The following is a 25,596-nucleotide window of genomic DNA, read 5'->3' as shown; positions in this document are numbered from 1 at the left end:
TTCCTGATGGCTCACCCTGACATGACCCTCCAGCATGACAATGCCACCAGCCATACTGCTCGTTCTGTGCATGATTTTCTGCAAGACAGTAATGTCAGTGATCTGCCGTGGCCAGCGAAGAGCCCAGATGTCAATCCCATTGAGCACGTCTGGGACCTGTTGGATCGGAGGGTAAGGGCTAGGGCCATTCCCCCCAGAAATGTCTTGCAAGTGCCTTGGTGGAGGGGTGTAGTAACATCTCACGGCAAGAACTGGAAAATCTGGTGCAGTCCATGAGGAGATGCACTGCAGTACTTAATGCAGCTTGTGCCCACACCAGATACAGACTGTTGATTTTGACCCCCCCCCCCCATTTGTTCAGGGACACATTATTCCATTTCTGTTAGTCACATGTCTGTGAAACTTGTTAAGTTTATGTCTTAATTGTTGACTCTTTGTTCATACAAATATTCAAACCTGTTAAGTTTGCTGAAAATAAAAGTTGAAAGTGGGAGGACATGTGGGGTGTTTTTTTTTTTTTTTTTTTTTTTGCTGAGTGTTTATATACACTGGTGGCCAAAAGTTTGGAATAATGTACAGGTTTTGCTGTTTCGGAAGGAAAGTGCTACTTTAATTCACCAAAGTAGCATTCAACTGATCACAAAGTATAGTCAGGACATAACTGATGTAAAAAAACAGCACCATAACTATTTGAAAAAATAATTTTTGATCAAATCTAGACAGGCCCCATTTCCAGCAGCCATCACTCCGACACCTTATCCTGAGTAATCATGATAAATTGGTACTAGAAAATCACTTGCCATTATATCAAACACTGCTGAAAGCTATTTGGTTCGTTAAATGAAGCTTAACATTGTCTTTGTGTTTGCTTTTGAGTTACCACAGTATAAATATACTGGCATGTCTTAAGGTCAATATTAGGTCAAAAATGGCAAAAAAAAAGTCAATCATTGTTTTGAGGAATGAAAGCTATACAATGCTTGAAACTTCCAAAAAACTGAAGATGTCATTCAAAGGTGTGCACTACAGTCTTCAAAGATAAAGGATAACTGGCTCTAACAAGGACAGAAAGAGATGTGGAAGGCCCAGATGTACAACTAAACAAGAGGATAAGTACATCAGAGTCTCTAGTTTGAGAAATAGGCGCCTCCCATGTCCTCAGCTGACAGCTTCATTGAATTCTACTTGCTCAACACCAGTTTCATGTACAACAGTAAAGAGAAGACTCAGGGGTGCAGGCCTTATGGGAAGAATTACAAAGAAAAAAACACTTTTGAAACCGAAAAACAAAAAGAAAATGTTAGACTGGGCAAAAAAACCACAGACATTGGTCAACAGATAATTGGAAAAGAGTGTTATGGATCTTAACCCCATTGAGCTTTTGTGGGATCAGCTAGAATGTAAGGTGCGTGAGAAGTGCCCGACAAGATCTTTGTCAAGTGCTACAGGAAGTGTAGGGTGAAATGTCACCTGAGTATCTGGACAAACTGACTGCTAGAATGCCAAGGATCTGCAAAGCTGTCATTGCTGCACGTGGAAGATTTTTTTTAATGAGAATTCTTTGAAGTATAAGTTCAATTAAATTAAAATTGTAATAGTAATTTTTCACATTCATTAATGTCCTGACTATACATTGTGATAAGTTGAATGTCACTTTGGTGAATAAAAGTACCAATTTCTTTCCATAAGAGCAAAATCTGTACATTATCCCAAACTTTTGGCTGCCAGTGTGTGTGTATATATATATATATATATATATATATATATATATATATATATACACACACACACACACACACACATTACATTATAGTCTCTTATATAACTTGGACGTTTTTTTTTTTCCCCCTGAGATTCACTTAGCAATAAAATAATCTTCATCACCAATCCAAGCCCAGTCAAATTGATTGGTCGAAGCTGGACAGGTGAGACTGCTCTTCTAAATCAATTACATGTAGAGTTGCATGGTGCAGTGCCTTCACAGTTCGTTCTAGGTTTCGTTGTTTTCCGCACAAGTACCAGTGTACTGTAGATTTTTTTTTTTTTAACAAAGAAACTAAAATTAAAACTTCCTTATATATTAATCATAGCTGTTCTTAACTGTGGCACCAGGTTTCTCTGCTGGATACGTTTGCCGCAGATGTTTCAAGGTAATAAACTGTGAGGGAAATTTACCGGATCCATATAGCTCATGTCAGGGAGAGGTCATTGGACGACAGAGATCCGATCTCCATTGTAGCAGAAGCATTGGATGGATACAATCCTAAAGCAAATGTTGAGGACTCTGGGGCATCTGGAGGATTTTACTGGTATGTAGGCTAACCAAAAATAATAGCCTACATTATATATCAAATTACAAATTGGAATTTTGATGTCCCTTTTATTAACTTGTTTTCTAATGTGGGCTCATAGCATAATAGTAGGCTATGTCGTTTTCAACCTACAGAGCAAGTTTCAAGTCTTGTAATGCATCTTATTTGAAAAGTTTTAGGCAAATTATCTTCCAGTCAGCCACCTTTTTTTCTTAGCACCTCTGAAGGAATTGGTGAAGCACTTAGATCTGTTGCAAGCATACAGTTATGGAACTTTGCTGGGTTTTCTCTGCCTGTACTGTCTCTATTCTCCGTCTCCTCTCTGGAGATCTGCGGTCAACTGGAATCTTCTGACATGCACTGTGTGGTGAAAAGGTACCATTTATGACATACAAAATTACAGTAACTGCCTAAGAAGGCCGGGCATCCAACAAATGCACATTTGTGTCAGCATATGAGTCTTTGCATACAATGCAGTTAACCCTTTTTTTCATTATTTCATTAAAGGGTAGATGCAATGTAGGGCAACACACAATAAGAGGAAAAATATGTTGACAAGTTTGAATCCAAGTACATCAACAGTTGTAAGAGTATAGGTGAATCCCGTGAAACCTGTCAGCAACATATATTTCATCCCACAATCAAATTAAAGGCTATATTTTCTTTATTAAGTTTAAGCACTAAGTGCAAATACCGATATATGCTATTTATGCAGTGTAAAAAACAACCAAAAGCATCTTCTTTGTAATAGACCCTGATCCAAATAGTGGCAGATACTATTTACACCCCTAATTAAATAGTGGCATCACTGCAGCATGTTTATTGTGCCACAGACACCCTACACTAACCCCTACCCCTAAACCTAACACTATCCTTCCCTTACAAATATCAACCATGGTCTTTTGTAGTAAAACACAGTAGCCACAAAATTAAACATGATTACTATATTAACACCATATTACTGTAGTAAAACCATGGTTAATTTTACCCAGATCAAACCTTTCAACTCTCTGACCTTTAGTGTGACCAAATCACTGCAAAGAAATCTACCTTTATATGAACTTTTATTTATTATTACAAGTAGTATTAAAGGAAAAATCTTAAGAGTGGAGACAGGAAACAGGATGAGAAAAAGTGGGACAAAAGGTGGAATGGAACCCGGGTAATCAGCACGAAAAAAAGCACAATCACACTGTCATTACATTCCATGCCCTTGCAGCGAAACTAGGCGCAAATGGTTTACACCTAGTGCAAATAGTCACTCCTACTCGACTCAAACCGGTGATCCCCGTCATGGATTTGGACACGCTACCAAGGAGACTGTAAAAGCCATGGCCTCTAGCCTTGATTGATAGTGCATCTCTTAAGGCCAGGAGAGTGAGGTTTACACACTGCACAGGTACCACGTACCAGCTAGCTACTGTTACACAAAATTTCTAATTAATATTATGCAAAGAAACCACAATGATATAATATTTCATTGTAAAAGTAATTGTAAATCAGGGCAGTTTTATTTTTTAAACATTAATAGAGTAAAAAATACAGTATTTCAGGAATATAATGGGAATTAAAACACACACACACACACACACACACACAGTAAAACATCTACTTAAGACACAGTTTGGAATTTTGGAAGTTCCAAAAATTGTAATGATCCAAAAATGGTCCTTTTTGCTTTTTATATCCATATAGATTTTTTTTTTGTTGTTTGTTTTTTTATTTTTTTTCCCCACAGGACATTTTTGCCTAATTTTAGAATTTACCAAAAATGTCCCAAAATGTAACATTCTAGTAATATTATTTTCACTTTATGTGATTTCATTTTCCTAGCAGTACCTTTATATCAGGAGTATTGGATGAATTCTGTGAAGGACTTACGCAGGGCACAGCAGACAGGGCTCTCTGAATTGGTGACATCCATTTGTCTTGCTGGTCTGAAAACTCCTCCTCTTTCAAGCCCTACCTCTATATTGAGCCCACCAGCTCTGCAGGTCAAGTGTCTCTATGCTCTATGGCAGGAGCTTCCGCAAGTCAAGAGTCTGCTAAACTCTTTGACTGCACATGAGATACAGTTTCAGGAGGTGCATATTGCAGGATGCCAAGACAACTGCTGTGTGTGTTTCCAAATCCTGATCTTGTTCCTGATGTCGTCTCACATAGCTCATCCCTCTGCTTTTGTGTTTTCGAGGTAGGCCATGTTTGAGCTGATTGTGTCAGAGGCCTCATATCAGAAGAGTCTTATAGTGGCAGTAAATGTGTTCCAGTGCTCAACAGAACTCAAACAGATCCTCTCTCGTGTACAGCATCATGTACTGTTCTCCAACCTGAAGGAAGTCTGCAGAGTCAGTGAACGGTAATAACTGAATTATTTAATAATATTATGCTGCTTTTCCTTGAACAAGAGCTTTCAAGCTAATTGTGGGTGCAGAATGCATTTTCTTTTGATTTGCCTTGCATTGCTATGAAACACGATGACAAATCCAGATAGTTCCAACTTTGAAATCTTATTGGATCTGGATTTGAAGCTGTAGTAAAGTAGGCAAAAATGTTATGCAAAATCTATATTTACAATATTACCTACAGTTATGTTAATGAACTATTACTTGGTACAAAATGTGTCTGCTGTGGTTATTTTTGTTATTAGAAAACCTATTAAACATTGGTGTCTTATAGTGCTGTTGCATTTATCAAAAATAAAAAAATGCCATGCCTAAGAACACTCCTTAAAAATGATAATTTTATAGCCTACTCAAAATGAACATTTATTTTTCTCAGTTACATTCATGGCTTTTCACTATTTTATTTTATTAAATTCAATACCTTGTGGTTTTACTACGAAAGATTCATACTTAGGATGTTTCTATTTGTTTGTAACCTACTCATGTCTAGGATCTTCATAATCTGTGTACTAAATGGCTATACATGTTCTGAATATACTTCGTTAAGTTGCTGCTTCAATTCTGTCAGATTTCGGCAGGATCTGGAGTCCCATCTCGGGCAGAATATTGTGATGTCACAGGTTGGTGATATTGTTTTGAACCACTTCCAACAAGTCTATGTGCCATATATCACCAACATGATGTACCAAGAGACCCTCATCACTCAGCTACTGTTTGTGGTTTTGTGGTATCTCCACTCTGAACATATCTTTCCATCTAATATTATGTCAGGCAGATATTCTGATTAGCATTTTGCGCTCCTAATCAGGCAGGGGAACAAGAAATTTGCACTGATCCTGAAGAAACTAGAGAAAGATCCACAATGCCAGAGACAGACACTGAAGTCCTTCTTGATTCTTCCCTTCCAGAGGATCACATGAATGACACTCTTACTAGAGGTTTGCTGTCTTTTACACTTGATTTTCTCTTGAGTTCTAATGTCTCTAGACTGTTAACCTTTATTGCTATTTGTTATAGTGGAGTGGTGGTGGCATAGTGGACTAAAGCACTGAACTGGTAAGCAAAAGGTTGTTGGTTCAATCCCCACAGCCACCACCATTGTGTCCTTGAGCAAGGCACTTAACTCCAGGTTGCTCCAGGGGGATTGTCCCTGTAATAAGGGCACTGTAAGTCACTTTGGATAAAAGCATCTGCTAAATGCATAAATGTAATGTTAGTGAACATGAACATACACTCACTGAGCACTTTATTAGAACACTACAGTCCTAATAAAGTGCCCAATTATATTATTGTAGCCCATCCACCACAAGGTTTGACGTGTTGTGCATTCTGATATGCTATTCTGCTCACTACAGTTGTACAGAGTGGTTATCTGAGTTACCATTATCTGTCAGCTTGAACCTGTCTGGCCATTCTCCGTTGACCTCTCTCATCAACAACGCATGTACATCCTCAGAACTGCAGCTCACTGGATGTTTTTTGGTTTTTGGCACCATTCTGAGTAAACTCTAGAGACTGTTGTGTGTGAAAATCCCAGGAGATCAGCAGTTACAGAAATACTCAAACCAGCCCATCTGGCACCAACAATAACTCCATGGTCAAAGTCACTGAGATCAAATTTTTTTTCTTCATTCTGATGGTTGATGTGAACATTAACTGAAGCTCCTGACCCATATCTGCGTGATTTTATGCATTGCACTTCTGCCACACGATTGGCTGATTAGATAATCCCATTAATAAGTATGTGTACAGGTGTTCATAATAAAGTGCTCAGTGAGTATTTTATGTCATCCAGTTTAGAACATCCTCAAGCGAACTTGAGGTGTTTCCCTCAACGTTCCAAATCTGTAGGAAGCCATGGAAGCTGTATGCAAGGTAGGCATACTTCTGCAATCTTGATGCTTCTGCTTCCCAAATACTGCACAAGCAAATTAATAAATCTGATTCTACAGATAGTTAAAGAGTGTGATAGGAATGTCCAACAAATGAAAAGGACAGAGCTGCTTGTTTGTTTGGACAAGCTGATGGACATTGGATATGTCAAGGTATAAAACATTATTAAGTTTTTTAGAACTTGTTCCTCGTATTTGTTAATTTATATTTTAATCTGATTTAGTCAATTCCACTGATCACCAGAAGGCGACATTTGCTTCAAGAGGGAACTTTGAAACAACTTGGTGGCAATCAAAACGTCTCTGTAGTCTCCCGCAAAGATGTTTATGTTTTCAATGACCTGTTGCTCCTCTCTCTTAGGAGGTATGATCTATGTTAAGTTTGTGTGTGTGTGTGGTCTGCCCTTATTTTAATGCAAAATGCGTAATTTTAATGGGGACTATCAGTCACATCGCTTCTAGTTTGTCAATTTGAAAGCTCTTTTTACATAGTCTCCTAGTTTTGGTTTTGTAAGGTGTGATATTTATAGTTCTTTTTCGTGTGTTCTTCACTTTAGTGGACACTGGTTCATTGTGCAGGATCATGCTCCGTTCCCTGCTAATGTGCGTGTAGAGGATAAAAAACTGCAATTTTGGGACTACCCCCAGACTCCATCCTGCTCCATCTGAACAAGAATCACAATAGATCTTCCACAGCACTGATACTGTCTGCATGCACATGGTAACTTGATAATACAGTATAAACCTTTAAAATATAGACCTACTGTGAGCTCTGAGGTTGTCAATTGGTGGTATTCTTCTGTTGAAGTGATCAGTCTGTATTTATTTAATCTTCATTAAAAAAAATACAAATTGATTAAACTGATCTATGTATAGGCCTATTTGTCATGCAATTCATAAATAAACTGTTTATATGGAACTGTTCCTGACATGTGAGCTTTATTTCAACAAAGCACAATGAGTATACAGAAGAGACTTTGTGTTGTTATTGCAATCATCCATTTACAAGGATTTATTCCCTTCAATGTTAAATGGTCTTGTTCAACAAGATCCACTGTAGAAAGTATGTTCTTCGATTGCAGCAGCACCTGTATTGAAAAGATGGAAAGAAATTTAGTCTCGGATCTATTTTAGAGGGGTGGGGATGAAAGTTGCCTTCAATACTTTTGCCTGTACTTTACCTGTAAAGATCCTTTTTGTTGATCGGGCACTATGTGACTGGCTGTGGAGACATCAAGTCAAAATCTGAAAGGTTTCTAGCAACCCAAGCACCCACCGCAAATAAACCAATGTTCACAATTAGATTCCTGTAACAAAAGAATGAGATATTAGCCCCTTTCACACACACAGCCTTTTCCAAAAAATGTACTGCATTTTTCGAGTCTGATATAAACGAAGGTCGGATCCAGCTCCAAATGGGTGGGCTTTGGCTCCAAGTGGGCAGTACAAACATCCAGCCTCGGTTGTGACAAGGATTTCCGCCTACTTGCAGCATGAACTCCTCCCATTTGGAGGTGCCCACCTACTTGCAGCATAAGCACCTCCCACTTTAAGGGGAGTCCCTCCCAACTTGGAGCTCTCCAGTCTGCAGTTGTACATACAGCATTTTTCAGGATAGAGATTGTGTGTGAACATGACCTTTTTGAAAATTCTAGTGAATTTTGCTCTGGCAGTTTCACTTAATGAGTTGTTTTATAAATTTCCATATTGATGGTATGTGTGAACAGCACACGTCATGCGGTACATTTACCAGTAAATGCAACCCTATAATTTTCCTGTAATTTACCTGGTTGCATGCGTGAAATGGACTATTAAGAACAAGATATTTGAACAACATTGCAGATGCATAAGAAAAGGACATGCAGGAGTTTTACAAGTTGTATATTGCTTCAGTAATAAACAAAAAAATACTGAGTGTGCCTTTAACTCACCCTTATATTGTTTCAAACCTGAAAGACTGACTTTCTTCCATGGAACACAATGAATGATGTTGGGCAGAATTTTAGCCTCAGTTACCTTTCACTATAATTGTCTGAAAACAAGGTGCAACGAAAGTGAATAGTGACTAAGGCTAACAACGGTCATGTTGATTTGGAACAATATGAGGGTGAGAGAACTTTCATTTTTGGGTGAACTACTGAGCTCCTAAACCATGAAACAACCGAACATATTTTGTCAAAAGAATAAAGACAAAGGGTGTCTTAAGCATGTGCTGTGTAAAGTACAGCTCAATCACAATTATGTTTCATGTTGATGTTATCCAATATCCTTGTTGGCAACACCAAACTAAAACACTGGCCACGTTTACATACACCAAACTAAAAATCACACCGTCAGTAATGCGGGACTGAATGTAATTGTTAAATAGCCATTTGACAGGTGATAAAACCATGTACCATCACTGCTTAGCTAAAAAAAATGGAAAATTCAACTGTTAAAGCATGCAACAAGGTACCACTAATTAGTGAATTTGAGTTTAATGTGTGTTTATTATCAGTAATAAAGTGTGAACACCACCAAACCCACTCAAAGCAACATTTAACCCATTTAAAAGCACCAGCAATATATGAAACCTTAGACAATATTTACATTAAAACAACTGAATTAAATGTAAATCAATCAAATTACCAGTTGGAATGTATATTTTGAAAACTCTTAATGCCAGTGCTGTGCATCAAATGTAGGACTTTTTAATGCCAAAACCTTAATTTAATGTCTATTAAATCATTTTAATGGCCTGTCATAAACAAAACAAACCAAAAAACAAAACAGCACACTGTAATGTTGCCTAAACACTGGCCAGCAGCACTACTTAAACATACATTTTGCCCTCCTTTCTTTCTGGCCTGCAAATTTTTCAGTGACTTTCTGGTTAAAGTCAGTCATCTCAGTCACCAGTCTCTTTTCCATTGACAGCATGGCCAGTGCATTCAGCCTCTCCTGGGTCATGTTGTTCCTCAGAAAAGTCTGAATTTTTTTTCAAGGTTGAGGAACACCTCTCAGCTTCCACTGTGGTCATGAGGATCTTTAGGTGAGTGACAGTCTCTGAAAAGACTTCTTCAAGATTGTTCTCTATAAACAGCTGATGTAAGTCCACAGCATCACAACACACTTCCTTGCTGTAGATAAGACTAAGTCTGTCTTCAGCTTACTTCCATTGAGCACTGGATAGGCCTTCAAGATGTTGCTCAGTGCATCTTCAGGAAATGCCATCTTGTACTGTTCAAACCTGTCCCCTTGAAGCAGGGTGGCACTAACGAGGTGGTTTGTGAAGGAGAACCGTTCCCTGGTGTGTCCCAGTATGGTATCGCAGACCTACAGAGAGAAGGATAAAAACATAAAAATTATGTAGTGACGACAAATTGTCAATTTCGCCTGCAACATTTAAAATTACCAACCAACAAGTATTCTTTCTAAATATGGAACAACTAAAGTTATTTTTACTGCCACTGTTACAGTTTATTAAGTCATAAAGTGAGTAGGAAGAAATGTAAACATTAGCCAACTCTGAGGGCATTTACAGAGCCTTTGCTGACATCTTCAGGACAAAATGTTATGAGAAAATATTTTTATTCCCCATCTTTACACCTATAAAGTGCAGTGCTACCACAATAATAGAAATACCTTGCTGAAGAACAGATGAAGCTAACAATGTGACATCAAAAAGACAATAAATTGTGGAGGAAAACAAATGAGGTTATTTCTGATGAAAATGCCTCCAGTTAAACTGCATTGTCCTATTTTACCTTCTATGGGCATTTTTACATTTCTTCTCACATGTTTGTCTTTGATGATTTTAAAATATTATTGATTAAATCTTGTAGCAAAGAATAGATCCTGAAGTTAAAGACATATATATAAATAATAATATAAATTAAATTCCTTCTGTTGATCATACATACATAGCATAGTAAACAACTCTATCTTAAACAATAAAAGGCATTACTTACACCGCATCCAGCTAGCCAACTCCGTTTGCCATAACATGTGCTGGAGAAACCCCGGGTGTAAGCTCGTCCTCGATCACTTGAATGATGCTGAATTTGTAAATCTGGTCAATCCGGTCAAAGCTCCTTTATCCTTTATTATGAACGCCTTGTGAAATGTTTATATTTTATTGATGCTGACTACCACCCCTGGAGTCGCGAGCTCGAATCGAGGGCGTGCTGAGTGACTCCAGCCAAGTCTCCTTAGCAACCAAATTGGCCCGGTTGCTAGGGAGGGTAGAGTCACATGGGGTAACCTGCTCGCGGGCAAAACACACCAACATCCATCGTGTGTTTTCCGATTCACACACAATTGACTCTAATGAACCAATTCTTTTCAGTTAATCAAAACAGACAGCGCATCCAGTGTAGTCAAAAATGACTCCTATGGAGTGGTTCTTTTATATATTTATATTTTAAAAAAGCATTAAAACATCACATTTCTCAGCAAATAATCAGAGTAATGGCAAGTAGCATGTAAACGGGATTGAAGTGGCTGACTCAAATAATGTAAACATCTTAATCTAATTATTCCATACACTCTGATATTATGTACATGTGACCACTACAAGCGACTAGTTGAGAAAAACATTAACTTGTTTATTTCATGCTACTGATTCTCAACTATGCTGTCCTCTCGTCGCTTATAAGCTTTGATAATGTACAATCTAAACAAACCTTCTTAAGTCATTTCTGTCCAAATTACAAGCTAAACTAATCCATCCCTTGACACCGTCCGATCACCCATCAGCTTTCTTTGCGCTCATTTTATCTGATAAATTTAAGGCTTTCCAATCTGAGGGTCTTTGACGTTACCTTGAATTGATTCAGAAAGTTCACGACCTTCCCAGTCTTGCCTGGGATCCTTCTTTTTCGTCTTCTTCTTCTTCTACTTCTTCTTGTTTTACGGCGGATCGCAAACACATAAGCGCATTACCGCCACCTATCACCCAAATGGACCATTGACACTCTACATACAATCTCCTGATTTACCACCAACCTACATACAATCACCCTTAATTCTTATACCCGCATAGAGGTTCAGGTTTCGTCCGGGCGCTGCGTGTTCAGCCCTACGGATCCTTAGATAGGACAAACCGTATAAAGCGTTCGACGGGTTCCCCTCATGAGGACTGAATTTTAAAAACGCCGTACGGATTGTCCCTCCACGGTTTACAGATATACAGCACAGTTGTGCAACACAGCACATATATTCCCTACACATAAAAAATGTCAGCGACCAGATACCGTCGGTTTCTCAAGCTATGCGAGGAATGGCCGAGGGACGAATCAAAGAAAGGTCGAGATTTAGGAACGTTTTTACGTCAAAGAGTGGCCAGTGCTTTCAGAGAAGGCGAGAATACACAGGTATGTTTTTAATGAACGAATTACTTAACAGGGATCCCCAATTCCCCAGATCTTGCTATTTGTAAGACAAGTCAAATGTCGTTGTTCGTATTGTGTGCTTTGGTATAATATTTTTTTTATTAGACAATCAATAATAAGTGTTGTTCTAAGCATTTGAATGTTTTAGTTCTTACGACAAAGTGTCCTTGAAGGTTAATTTCCCCTTGCATGTGTTTTGTTAGGAGTATTCTACAAATATAAGCTTTCAGTCAATAATGAAACGATTTGGGTGTATCTTAACCTTGCCAACTTTCACTTAATTTGTTACGCCTTTTGTTGTCTCATTGAAGATTTCAGACCCAGAGAAATGTGATCAGATGTATGAAAGTTTGGCCCGCATCAACAGTAACGTGTACAAAGACAACGTGAGTCTAAATTTAAGTCATTTTCTAAGTGCTTCTTGATCGAACTTTTAAAAAGAGAATTGAGAAGGTAGTTGGGCTTTTAAACTAGATAGAAACTGGGAATCTCTCTAAAGTCATGTAATTTTTTTTTTTTTTTTTTTTTTTTTAAATTACTAGGAGCTTCAGTGCATTGTTTTGAAGGTTTTCATATAATTTGGAGAGATTATATTTGTATTTCCTTAATGTTGGTGTTTTCCCTGAATTCTAAAAGAGATGCATATCCTGCACTGAGAAGATTCACAAAATGAGCATACAGTGCTGTGGAAAAGTATTTGCCCCCATCCTGATTTCTTCTGTTTTTGTGTATATCTCATACTAAATTGTTTCAAAAGTTCAAACAAAATCGAACATAAAACAAAGGCAATCTGAGTAAACACAAAATACAGTTTTTAAATGATAATGTTATTTATTGAAGCAAAAAAGTTATCCAGTACCAACTGGGCCTGTGTGAAAAAGTATTTACCCTCTTAGTTACTAATGCTACGTTCCATTCAAATCGGATGTGGGATATTCCTACTTAATATCTCCAACCATAAATGCATTCCATGGCCAGACGCTCGGAAGATGGCGTTTAAGGAAACAAAACTGCAATGCTCCCGCTAGTATAGCAGGTGTTTGACTGTCACTAAAGATGTCTCCTAGCTACCCAATTCATAAACAATTTGCAACGCTTGCATTTGTGCTACAGGTGTACGATTATCGAAAAAAAAAAGAGTATAATTTACCATGTTTTGAACACCTGCTACTCTGCTAACGTTTGTTAAACACACTTTAATGTCATGTAATGTAGGAACTTTGGCTCATTTGTCAATATTATTTAATACAAGTGAATGTTTATCACTTATTTTGTATATCTTTCTGGGTACCGACATGATTGACGTCACGCACCTGCATCTCGGCAAAATCAGAGTTTAAAATTTCCGCACGATTTTCCAATTTGGAATTACGACTTCAAGTGGCGTTCCATTGCACATTTCCCAGCAGGAAGTTGGAAAATCTGACTTTCCGAGTTGAATGGAATGCAGCATAAATCCCAAAATCTATGAAACTGCATTCATAATGGGGTTCAGCTGGACTAGACACACCCAGGCCTGATTACTGCCTGCCCTGTTCAATCAAATCAACACCTAAATATAACTTTTTCAGTAGCATGAAGTTGGCTTAAATGTCTCACCCAGTAGCACACTATGCCAAGGTCGGAAGAAATTCCAGAATTGATGAGGAAAAAGGTGATTGAAATACATCAGTCTTGGAAGGGTTACAAAGCTATTTCACAGGCTCTGAGACTTCAGAGAACCACAGTGGGAGACATTATCTCCAAATGGAGAAAACTTGGAACAGTAGTGAACCTTCCCAGAAGTGGCTGACCTTCAGAGATTCCTCCAAGAGCACAGTGACAATTCATCCATGAAGTCACAAAAAAGCCAAGGACAACATCCAAGGATCTGCAGGCCCCTCTCGCATCAATAAAGGTCGCTGTTCATGATTCCACTGTCAGAAAGACACTAGCCAAAAATGGCATCCATGGAAGACTGGTGAGGCGAAAACCACTGCTAACCCAGAAGAACGTCAAGGCTTGTCTGAATGTTGCCAAAACATACCTTGATGATCCTCAAACCTTTTGGGAGAATGTTCTGTGGACTGATGAGTCGAAAGTAGAGCCCGACCGATATGAGAATTTTGAGACCGATACCAATTTTAGAGAGGGAAAATTCACAGATTACCGATATGGTTGGAATGAAAACAGACCTTTTCTATGTTGATTGTGCACCGATATGACTATGCAAAGGTACTCAGAAGGCTGCTTTCTTAAATATTTTTATCAAAGAACATTTGACATTATTATTATTATTATTATACATTGTCAACAAATTTTAGAAATGAACACTGAGAAAATAAAGAATAAATAAAAATACAATAAATAGCTTAATAAACATCAGTACTGTTAGTATAAGTCAATTGCTGACCATTTAAATAAAATAAAAATCAGTACTGTATGTTTAGTACAAGTCAATTGCCCACCATTAAAATAAAGAATAAATTCAAATAAAATAAAGTGCTAAATAAACATCAGTATTACTGTTTAGTATCAGTCAAATGCTGACCATTTAAATAAAGAATAAATTCAAATAAAGTAAATAGCTAAATAAACATCAGGGGCCGGTTGCACCAGCTATACGTGTTACAACTTAGCCTAGTTGTGGCATAAATGGGCACTAAGTCACAATTTACGCTCTACTAAATATTTGTGCGTTGCACCATTAAATTTATGTAGGACGTAACCCTACATATAAACTAAATATATATGCCAGCCAGGAGTAACGAATGGAATAAAAAGCAGACTCATTTAACAACATCAATGAGCTCATGTTTTGGTTGACAGGCATCAGTCATTTCGACATATATGATGGTGTTGGCATTTACACTCGTTTACATTTACAAGATAGAGAAAAAAAAAACTTAGTTCGGTTTCATGCTGAAGAGCCGCTTAACGGTGCCATTTTAGGGTGCGTCACCCGGTGTCAAGTTTCAACACATTCAAAAAAACAAACAAAACAAATATATATATATATATATATATATATATGAATAGGATATTAAAATGAATAAATGTCTATTTTTCCAGCCTGTTGTATTAGTATTTATCACCCCTCATTTATTTTAGATACAGTTCCTATATATTATTATTTACACAGTGCAAATATACTATTTATTAAATCTACTTTTATTACATATCCTATTTTAATGTCTGGAAAACCAGACTTTTAAATATTACATTTTGTAAATGCAACGACTGGAATTGTTCGGTTGAAGGGGTACCAAACTGTGAATCCTGAACAAAACATTTTGATGAATACATGTTTACACATTAGCTTCCACTCAGCTGACAAGCAATGAAAGTAGCTACGTGGTTAGCCAGTTAGCTATAAGCTTGTTGTCACGGTGAGTAAAAGATGGACTTTATTTACTTTCCAGCGTTGTGTCTCACCAACTAGGTAATAACATAGCATGAAATCAACACTCACCAGACACAATCCACCACCGCACCATTGTCTGTTGAGCTGCAAAAAGATGCTCTGATGTTTACCTTTCAATCTGCTACATTACTGACTGCACTGACAAAATATAGCTGGCTAACATAGCAAAGAGATGTGATAAACATGAGTGACATGGTTGTCAGGGACAGGGTTAACGATATATTAGTTATATAAAATGATGGGGTAATTTTTTATTAACTTTTCCAGTATGTATTTCACAAACTAGTTAGCAATTTAATGAGAAGAGATCACTCAAACCCACACGGTTTAACTCCACCCTGTCTGCAGAACCACCATCAGCTCAGAGTCAGCTCTGTAAACAATGGAGTCGGAGCATGCTCTGCTGGACAAACTACGCTATGACACCAATTCTAAAGCATTGTTTTCTACATTTTGCATCGGTATCGGTAAAATATACGCCGATACCGATATATTGGTGAAAGGCTAATATCGGCCGACTGATATATCGGTCGGGCACTAGTCGAAAGTGGAACTCTTTGGGAGACAGGGGTCCCGTTACATCTGGCATAAATCAAACACAGAATTCCACAAAAAGAACATCATAACTACGGTCAAGTATGGTGGCGGTAGAGTGATGGTGTGGGGATGCTTTGCTGCTTCAGGGCCAGGGCGACTTGCAATAATTAAGGGAAACATGAATTCCGCTCTCTACCAGAAAATCGTAAAGGAGAACATCTGGTCATCAGTCCGTGAGTTAAAGCTCAAGCGCAATTGGATTATGCAGCAAGGCAATGATCCAAAGCATAGGAGTAAGTCCACCTCTGAATGGCTCAAAAGAAGCCAAATTAAAGTTTCGGAGTGGCCTAGTCAAAGCCCTGACTTGAACCCGATTGAGATGCTGTGGCAGAATCTTAAACGGGCAGTTTATGCTCAAACCCTCTAAAGCAGTTCTGCAAAGAAGAGTGGGCCAAAATTCCATCACAGCATTGTGATGGACTGATCTCTAGTTATCGGAAGCGTTTGGTTGCAGTTGTTGCTGCTAAAGGTGGCACAACCAGCTATTAAATTTTTCACATGGATGATATAGGTGTTGGATAAATGTTTGCTTCAATACATTTTTATTTATGTATTTATTTATTTATAATTTAAAACTGTATTTTGTGTTTACTCAGATTGCCTTTGTTTTATGTTAGATTTTGTTTAAATTTTTTTTAAACAAATTAGTATGAGATATACATAAAAACAGAAGAAATGCAAATAGTTTTTCACAGCACTATATATTATTTTTCAGCTGCCTGAACACCTGTCCTCACATTTTATTACAGTGAAGACTGAATAATAGAAAGTCTTTTATTTTCAGTTGAGCTTGTTAACCCAAGTATGCAACAACATAAGGTTTTTTCTCTCCCGTTTTCAGTTTCCTCGAGTAAAAGATACAAGTTTTACAGGTGTAACAGTGGAAGAGTGTCGAATGCTATTGGCAACGGGTGAGGTTTTTTTTTTTTATTTTTTATTTATCGACAAACATTGAAAAAAAAGAATTATTGCACTAGAGCTGTATTGACTTATGAATTATTCTGTGACTTATCCTTATATCACTGTAGAATCCTATTTAACTTGATGTAATCTAGTGAGCTGTCCAAAGGAAAAAACAACAGAGCATTAAAGGTGCACTCAGTAACTTTTGTCTTTGTGTCATCTTGGAATTACAGCGGCTTGGATGCAGTATCCATTTAAAATCAATAGTTTTCAGTTTCAGATGCCATTGTAGAAATGTAGTATTCACAGTCAGCCATGTTTACTTTAATCAATGAGTGAAAGTGTCAAATAACAGGACGGTTACTGAGATTAAGCGAGTAGTATTCACCTGGTCATGTGATTGTAACATGGCAGTCCCCATGTGCATCCCCCTCTCTTTGTAGAATAAAAGGGCTTTTATAATGTTACTGATATGACTGGAGTCTTCATTTTCATGTGAGTAGTCATGACTTCCTACATATATTGCAAAATTACAATTCATGATTTTAGGAGATAAACTTAAATGAGGGAAAAACTACTGAGTGCGTCTTTACATTTTTTTTAAATAGAAGATTGTGCTACTGTATATTGTGGATTTCACATTAAGACCAATACATTGTGTCACTATATATTGTATTTCACATTAAGACCAATTTGTCCTGATCAACTTTACTTTTCATGTCAAAGGGTTGGATTATTAGCTCTTATTTATCAAGCACAAGTCTAAAGCTGTTTAATTAGTCATCTGTATTACTGACTAGTTTTATCATTTCTTTCTTTTGCAGGAAACATGCAACAGATGGATGAGGAGAAGAAGGGGTTGTGGAAGACATTAATGGACCGCTTCTCCTCAAAACCTGAAGATGCCCCCCCTGAAAAAACTGAAAAATAGTTGTGCTGTACAGAACTTATTCCCTTATGCATATGTATATATAAATCTTCACTTCTAACAGCTACTGTGGATCTCATCATTATGGTTCGACAGAGACAGTTTTCCAAGTAAAACTGGTGTTTGGAAATGAAACCACTCAGAATACCATATAATATCCAGTATTAGGAAATACTTTTTTTCCATAGTCCCAGAGCAGCAAAAAAGTTTTTGTTTTCTATAAAATGTTCCAATAGCTACGTTACGATCCCACTAGACAATTTCCACTGGATGATTTGAATTGCCATTATTTGTAATGATTGGAGTTTTTTTTTATATTTATTATAATTTTTGCTCAAGTATATTTTTCATGCCCTGCACTTAATAAGCAAGAATATATTTTAATAAAAGAGTGGGTCTGCTGTTTTGCATATAAATAGGCATGGTGATAAAGGGCAGTTTCACCTATGAGTTGCTTATTTACAAACAAACAAAAAAAGCACATTTATTTTTGGGGATTAAAGATTATCTTAGAAATATATACATTTCCTTTGATTTGAATTATATATTTATTCTTATTCATTTATGTAACTGTTATTCACCCATTAACATATTAGCATGGTGAATGCATGATCATTCAGACATTAAAAATTAGTATGGCAGTTTAATTTTCACTAATGTATCCTTGAGAGAAAAGCATTTAAAGGGACAGTTCACCCAAAAATGAAAATTCATAATTTACTCACCCTCATACCATCCTAGATGTGTATGACTTTCTTAATTCTAGAGCACAAAAATGAAGATTTTTAGAAGATATTTCAGTTCTGTAGGTTCATACAATGCAAGTGAATGGGGACCAAACCTTTGAAGCTCCAAAAATCACCTAAAAGCAGAATAAAAGTAATCCATATGACTCCAGTGGTCAAATCGGTATCTTCTGAAGCTATGCAAGCAAAACAATATTTCAATCCTTTTTCACTATAAATCTACACTTTCAGAATGTGAAAGTGAATGTAAATGTGGATTAAACCACTGAAGTGATATGGATTACTTTTATGCTGCCTTTATGTGATATTTGGAGCTCCAAAGGTCTGGTCACCATTTACTTGCATTGAATGAACCTACAGAGATTCAATATTCTTTTAAAAATCTTCGTAGGTGTTCTGCAGAAGAAAGTAAGTCATGCACGTCTGGGATGGCATGAGAGTGTCATTTTTGGGTGAACTACCCCTTTAAGTTTGTTTCCAGGTTTGGGGTTTACAGCGATTGCAATTTAGCATTTTATAAGTGAAGTGTCTGATAAATTACATGTAACTAGTACTGAAAATGCCAGCCAATCTCTGCCCTCAAATTTAAATATTTTACTTTGTAGGACATGTGCATTCATTAGTAGAAAATTGTGTAGAACAGTGGGGAAACGGTGCCCACTGAAGAATTTGCTGGTAGTTATTGATAATATAGTGCACACCATGATCTAAAATGTGTTCACAAAAGATAGATGATAAAACTCCACACTGTCTGACCACCACCCTTTCACAGCCACAACAGTTTGTGTACACAATTCAAGTAGAGGTTGGTGTTGGGAATAAAAATCAATCCACAATATACAATGATTTACTTATACATCCTTTAAAGAAAGAAGCAAGTCATAAAAATATTTTATTCATATATAATAGGAAAGACAGCAAAAAAGAAAGAAACAAAAAACCTGTTAGAGACATTTTTAGTTTGGAGCCTTATAAACAAAACACAGCTGATCTTGAAAGACATTAGTGCAAATGCTGACATTAGTGAAAAGATGGAATGTGTTTTCACTTTTACTCAAGTTCAAGAGTCTCATTCCATTGCTTATTACCTAAACAAATTAACTGAAGAAAGAATGGTAAAAATACATTCTTAATTATATTACTAATCAGTAACTGCAAATTTAGCCAATGTGAAAGCATAATTAAATTTTTTCATTGTGGATTAAAGAACAACTGTGTAAGAAGCTGTGTTAGTTACAATAGTGTTTGGTTTCACTGGCCTATTTAGTCTTTTTTTGGATCTGGATTGTCTCTCCAGATGCAGTAGTTGAGGCTGGTAGCAAGGCAGAGCCAGGCCATGTATGGCACCATGAGCAGTGTTGCAGTGCGGCTGATGGGATACCAAGTAACCATGGTGGCTGCCACTGTGCCAGTGAGCATCACTAGCTCTATCATTGCCTAAATAGAAAGAAAACACCACTTTATTTAATCAAACATATCAATGTTTAAAATAGTACAATCTTTTGCACGTGATCAGGTTTTTTACCATTTTTAAATATCACGGTATCAGAGATATGGAGTTTTAGACAAATATTATTTGAGTAACATAAAACATTAATGTGTGATAATATTTTATGTTATATGCTTTGATCATGCAATTTTATTTCACATTCTGTATAAAGAGGTTTTTACAAAACTGTCCCAACCCCGCCATGTTTCTTCGCATAAATATCTGATACTATCTCACTATTGGAAGCAGAGAAACACTTTCTGGTTTACCTGTAATGCAACGCTGTTTCACAATATTTTCTAACTAAAATAACAGTTAGGATACTAAACTCCCGATTTCCCTCAAGTCCTGTTGGATGGTTCATAATATTTACCCTAAGTTGCTACATTCATAAAATGCATGGCGTTTAAACCTTTTATAGCAACATTTGTTTTAATTAATCCATTATCACAAGTGACAGTAAATCATGTCTTCTCACCAGTTTAATCTTGTGTGCTCCAAAGAAGATGGGAGTCCAGGCCCAATTAAGTGCCAGCTGCAACCCATAGAGTCCCAGTGGCAACAGTGAATCCTGTGTGAAGCCTCCAAGCTCTTTCCACACAAGGTATGAACCATAACTTTAAAAAAAAAAAAAAAAAAAAGAGAGAAGAGCGCACACACAAACCATGTAGATTTTTTGCGTTAGTAACTTATTAACTTGAACTGAACTTGAACATGACTTTGAAGTAAACTGAACTAAAGTTTCCTTCAAAGTCTCTCTACATGCATAACCTTTGCAACCCTAACATTTCTACATACCCCATGCCAGTGTAGAGAGTGGTCCACACCACTGGAAAAGCAGCATTAGGTGGCCTCCATGAAGGTTTGTTGAGCGTAGTGTACCAGGTCTTCACCTCCTTCCTTGTGATCAAACCTCCAAATATCCCACCCACGTGAGGCAGGGCAGTAAAACTCAGCATAGGAAGCCACATCCTTTCAGTGCAAACTGGCAAATAAACTTTTCTTAGCAAATGTTTATGTATAACACGTAACACATTGTTTTAGAGTAATTGCTTTGTACCCTCCAAGTCTGCAATTTCAGAGTATGTCAGCTTATCTCAAAGCACGAAAGGAGGGCAAGAGTAGCGTAGTGCTCATCTGCAGTAAAATAATTACAACAGCCTTCTCTCCTAATGCAATCAAACATCATTGGCTTGATGCAAAAATCTCTCCAATATGGGCACCTGAAGTTCTTCAACTTCAGGTGATTTCATGTCCCAAAATGTCCCTTTTTGTTATATGAACTTTTTACCATGCCCATATATTTTTGGTACTTTTAATCCCTTTAATGTATAGATTTGAATGTTTTAATCATGCCACAGACCTTCAATATTAGACTATGAAAAATTACTACATTTTTAAAACTAAAACGTCAAACCATTCCCATTTCCAATCAAACTGTAAATTGCCAAATTATGCAAAAAGTATGAAAGCATTATTTAATAGTGTGTATTTGGGATGCATATTAGCATGATAAAAGCGTCATGTGGTGCATGAACATACACAGAAACATGGACAAACAAACAAACAATAGTTAGTGTGAAAAATGTTTTAACGAGACTACTTTCTTGAAGTCAACAGTGCTAAAAGTGTCCGTTGAAGAAACACCCTATTATGGTGTATAATATAAATACATTAGTAGCAAGAAGTTAATTCATGCTTTATTTTTCTTGCTATTTAACTCTGTTCTTAGCCAATGACATCAAACATAAGAACAAATAAACTTTTTCCATGTTAAATCAGCTGGAATTAACAAACTTCGGATGAATATAACAAGAATCTGGCATGACTCGTGAGATTAAAACGTGAGGACGTTTTGGTTCGGTTCCGGATCCGTCAAGCTTGTCCTACCCTTGGGAGTTTGCTCATGTCTCAAAAGCGTTATTACTTTTAACAGTGAAGATGGTGATAAGAATACAGAGCAACCACACAAAGACAGCGTGCTCTCATGAATGGAGTGTTAAAGAAATATCGCGTTTAGAACGGCAGCCATCAACAAAATGATTGGCACGCGCTCTGCAAAACATTATAATTTTACGCGTGCTACAACTAATCAGAGCTCTGGTAGTAAATAATGACGCTGTTTTCTTTACCTGAATTGACAGTTCGAAGTGCTGCTCAGTGTTGTGCGAAGAGAGACGTGTCGTTGTCCTTCTATGACCCGATTGCTCTTGAAATCATGATATAACTTCTTAGAACAGATAATGGGCGTGCGAGGAGAACGAGGCTGGTCTAGTGCAGTAACAATGCAAGTTGCTTACGAAACGCTGGCCACTAGAGAGGTATGCAAACATCTGCCGCTTCCTCGTGTTTAGTAAGCGATTGTGAAACGATCACACAGCACAGTAATGCATGAATTGTGCGTTCAAGAAGATCAACGCGGCGCTGCTGTGGACCAGATGTCAGTTTTTAATTTGCTACAGGTGTGCTATTCTATGGCTGACCTCTACTATGAGTTCTGTCTCTGTCTGAATGTAGATCTTCAGAGGTTTTGGAATGTGTCATTGATAAAACCCTGCGGTGGCCCACAAATGTATGTAAACACAGAGATAATTGTGAAAAGATAAATAAATTATGATTGGGTGTCAGTTACCGTCCTGTTAGCACATATTTGTATTTATTATTATTCATAAATAGGCCTACAATTTTGTAAATTATGATTAAACTGCATTATGTAAATCTAAGGACCTGCAGTACTGGGTAGATTAGCTCTGAATTGTTATCTGGTACCTATTACAAATTACATGACTAAAATTTTAGTCAGTAATGTAATCTCTTAGATTACATTTAAAGTAATCTAATATGATTACTTTTAGATTGATTACTTATGATTGAATTCTTGTTTATTTGATGTCACATGCATTTGAGTATGATTAGCTACCATTTTGACGTAATGTTGCTTTAAATGCATTAAAGAAAACTTAGATCAATTTATGAGAATTTATATGATTTTTTTCGGGGGGGTGGGGGGTGGAGGTGTCTGTTTGTTTTTGCGTTTACTTGCTATTTTCCTGTTTCCGAGTGAAATAAAAACTTTGGCAATTTTGGCGTTTCAAATGCACTCCATGTGCGGTACCGGATAAGACCAGTTATTTTTGATAGGGTGACCATACGTCCTCATTTTCCAGGACATGTCCTCTTTTTCGGACCTTAAAAAACCATCTGGCCGGGATTTCTAAATTTTCGAAAATGTCCGGGATTCGGCTTTAGTTGCATTATGATGTGCATCTAGTCTAATACTTCATTGTGTGCGCGCGCATATTTGCATTGCTTTAACCCCTCTTTGTAAGTCCCGCCTTCTCGCACACCAATTGGTCGATTATAAGAGGCTTGCAGCAACTATTGGCCAAATTCCTGCCTGTCAATCTCTCCGCCAACGCGCGAAGCCTTGTTGTGTTCGGCATTAAACAGTTGCTTGACAGTAGCAGCAAATGACAGCTGAGTGGAAACAATGCCCAAACGAAAGTGCAAATTTACAGAAGATTTGCACAAAAAAAATCCCATGTTTTCGTCCAGGTCGAGATCCGTGGGAAGCAGAATGTATGACATGTAAAGCTGGCACCTATGTGTCAGTTGCTAATAAAGGTGCAAGTGATTTAGAAGCACACATTAGCTCTGCAAGCATAAAGGGTCAGCAAAAGGTGAAAGTTCATCAGGTAAATTAATGGACTACTTTTTGTGACCAAGTAAAATTGTTATCACGTTGCTTCATTTTCCATGGCCATTCAAAATAATAGTAATAGTAAATGAAGGTACACTCATGGCATAAAATATTTTATTTTAGCACATGGGCATTCAAAAGAATGTTGGAAATTTTTATTTATTTATATATATTTATGTTATGCTAATAGAGTGTCTTTTTCACTGTATTAAAGTTTGCATTCATAGTAACACTGTTTTGAACCCTATTATTGTATTTAGTGTATTTATCCGTTTTTTGAAGACAGAGAGGGAATCTGCTTCACGGATGGAGTCGGGAAGGTCGTTCCACCAACGAGGTACAGTGAAGCCAAAAGTCCGGAAAAGTGATTTGGTGCCACTTTGTGTTGGTACGACAAGGTGCCGCTCGTTTGTAGACATCAGCTTTCTAGTGGGAACGTAGCTCTGCACAAATGATTTTAGGTAAGCTGGAGCAGACCCAGTGAATGTTTTGTATGCCAGCATCAGAGCCTTGAACTTGATACATGCAGCAACCGGCAGCCAGTGTACAGTGACAAAGAGGGGTGTAACATGCACTCTCTTGCATTTGTTGAAGACCAGACATGGGGCTGCATTCTGGATCATTTGCAGAGGTATAATTGCACATACAGGAAGGCCGGCTAAGAGAGCATTACAGTAATCCAGTCTAGATATGACAAGTGACTGAACAGTGTGGCATGTTCAGAGAGAAATGGTCTTATTCTCCTGATGTTGTAGAATGTAAATCTACATGATTGGGCTGTTTTTGAGATATGGTCGGTGAAAGTGAATTGGTTGTCGATGGTTACCCCTAGATTTCTGACCTTTTGGATAGTGTGATTGTAGATGAACCCAGCAGAACAGTGATGTTGTGCTTAACAGCAGGGTTGGCTAGAAAGACAAGGAGCTTGGTCTTCACTAGGTTGAGTTGAAGGTGGTGTTCCTTCATTCATACGGAGATGTCTGTCAAACAGGCAGAGATTCGAGCAGTCACTGTGGGGTCATTGCGCTGGAAAGACAAGTGGAGCTGTGTGTCTTTGGCGTAGCAGAGTTAAGAGAACCCATGTACTTGAATGATGGGTCCCAGTGATGTTGTGTATATAGAGAAGTGGGCCAAGCTTGAGCCCTGGTGTACACCAGTAATTAGCCGATGTAACTTGGAGACCTCACCTCTCCAGGCTACCTTGACAGACCTGCCTGAGAGATAGGACTTGAACCAGCTAAGCACAGTTCCTGTGATGCCCAGAGTAGAGAGGGTGGACAGGAGGATCTGATGGTTGACTGGATCATAGACTGCAGACAGGCCTAGCAGAATAAGGACAGATGATCTGGAGACAGCTCTTGACTGTCTCAGTGATTCGGTGACAGACAGCAGGGCAGTCTCAGTGGGATGTCCACTTTTGAAGCCTGACTGATTGTAGTCTAGCAGCTTGTTCTGTGAGAGAAAGGCAGAGATCTGATTGAAAACTATCCTTTCGAGTGTTTTCACCATGAATGGGAGGAGAGAGACTGGTCTGTAATTTTCTACTTGTGCAGGGTTAAGCACAAGGTTTTTTTGATTGGTACTTACTCACATCTGCAAGATCTTTAGATTTCCGCCATCTCCTCTAAGCCGCCCTGAGATCGGTCCGATGTTCACGAAAAACATCAGAAAGCCAGAGGTTGGGTGGTGTCATAGGTGCTGGCCAAGAGGAGAGAGGACAGATGCTGTCTAGACAGGTTGTTAAAGTGGAGCATAGAGTGTCTATAGCAGTGTTCATTACCAGGGAGGAAAATAGATTTTGTGAGGGAAGAGAGGTAGAGACAGCAGTGGAAAGGCAGGTGGGTGAGAGAGA

At 37.7% G+C, this 25,596-nt stretch overlaps 3 protein-coding genes and 1 long non-coding RNA gene across 5 annotated transcripts; 2 read left to right on the top strand and 2 right to left on the bottom strand.

Moving 5' to 3' along the window:
• The first annotated feature begins 4,171 nt into the window (after positions 1-4,171).
• On the top strand, positions 4,172-7,298 carry si:ch73-15b2.5 (uncharacterized). Its single transcript, XM_051707317.1, has 6 exons — positions 4,172-4,396; positions 4,508-4,668; positions 5,283-5,334; positions 5,523-5,652; positions 6,831-6,970; positions 7,164-7,298. Exons 1-5 carry the CDS (start codon positions 4,172-4,174, stop codon positions 6,944-6,946), a joined length of 684 nt encoding a protein of 227 aa, XP_051563277.1. The 3' UTR covers positions 6,947-6,970; positions 7,164-7,298.
• A 490-nt stretch (positions 7,299-7,788) lies between these two features.
• Positions 7,789-11,494, bottom strand: LOC127446182 (uncharacterized). 2 transcript variants are annotated; one of them, XR_007898161.1, is made up of 3 exons: positions 10,557-11,489; positions 9,429-9,921; positions 7,789-7,913 (listed from the first exon to the last, which is right to left on the bottom strand). It is a non-coding gene; the product is annotated as an uncharacterized LOC127446182 (long non-coding RNA). The 2 variants fall into 2 exon arrangements; XR_007898160.1 differs by lacking the exon at positions 7,789-7,913 and having other exon boundaries at positions 9,074-9,921; positions 10,557-11,494.
• A 191-nt stretch (positions 11,495-11,685) lies between these two features.
• Positions 11,686-18,343, top strand: LOC127446181 (ubiquinol-cytochrome-c reductase complex assembly factor 2). Its single transcript, XM_051706891.1, has 4 exons — positions 11,686-11,960; positions 12,290-12,364; positions 16,820-16,889; positions 17,706-18,343. Exons 1-4 carry the CDS (start codon positions 11,823-11,825, stop codon positions 17,810-17,812), a joined length of 390 nt encoding a protein of 129 aa, XP_051562851.1. The 5' UTR covers positions 11,686-11,822; the 3' UTR covers positions 17,813-18,343.
• A 1,087-nt stretch (positions 18,344-19,430) lies between these two features.
• LOC127446179 (translocator protein-like) lies at positions 19,431-22,404 on the bottom strand. The gene is made up of 4 exons (XM_051706890.1): positions 22,177-22,404; positions 20,843-21,029; positions 20,523-20,661; positions 19,431-19,992 (listed from the first exon to the last, which is right to left on the bottom strand). Exons 2-4 carry the CDS (start codon positions 21,013-21,015, stop codon positions 19,819-19,821), a joined length of 486 nt encoding a protein of 161 aa, XP_051562850.1. The 5' UTR covers positions 21,016-21,029; positions 22,177-22,404; the 3' UTR covers positions 19,431-19,818.
• Positions 22,405-25,596: the final 3,192 nt, after the last annotated feature.

This window comes from Myxocyprinus asiaticus, chromosome 9 (genome assembly GCF_019703515.2).
Source record: "Myxocyprinus asiaticus isolate MX2 ecotype Aquarium Trade chromosome 9, UBuf_Myxa_2, whole genome shotgun sequence".
Lineage (NCBI taxonomy): Eukaryota > Metazoa > Chordata > Actinopteri > Cypriniformes > Catostomidae > Myxocyprinus > Myxocyprinus asiaticus.
The sequence above is the reverse complement of the archived record's forward strand: the minus strand, read 5'-3'. Positions and strand labels throughout refer to the sequence as shown.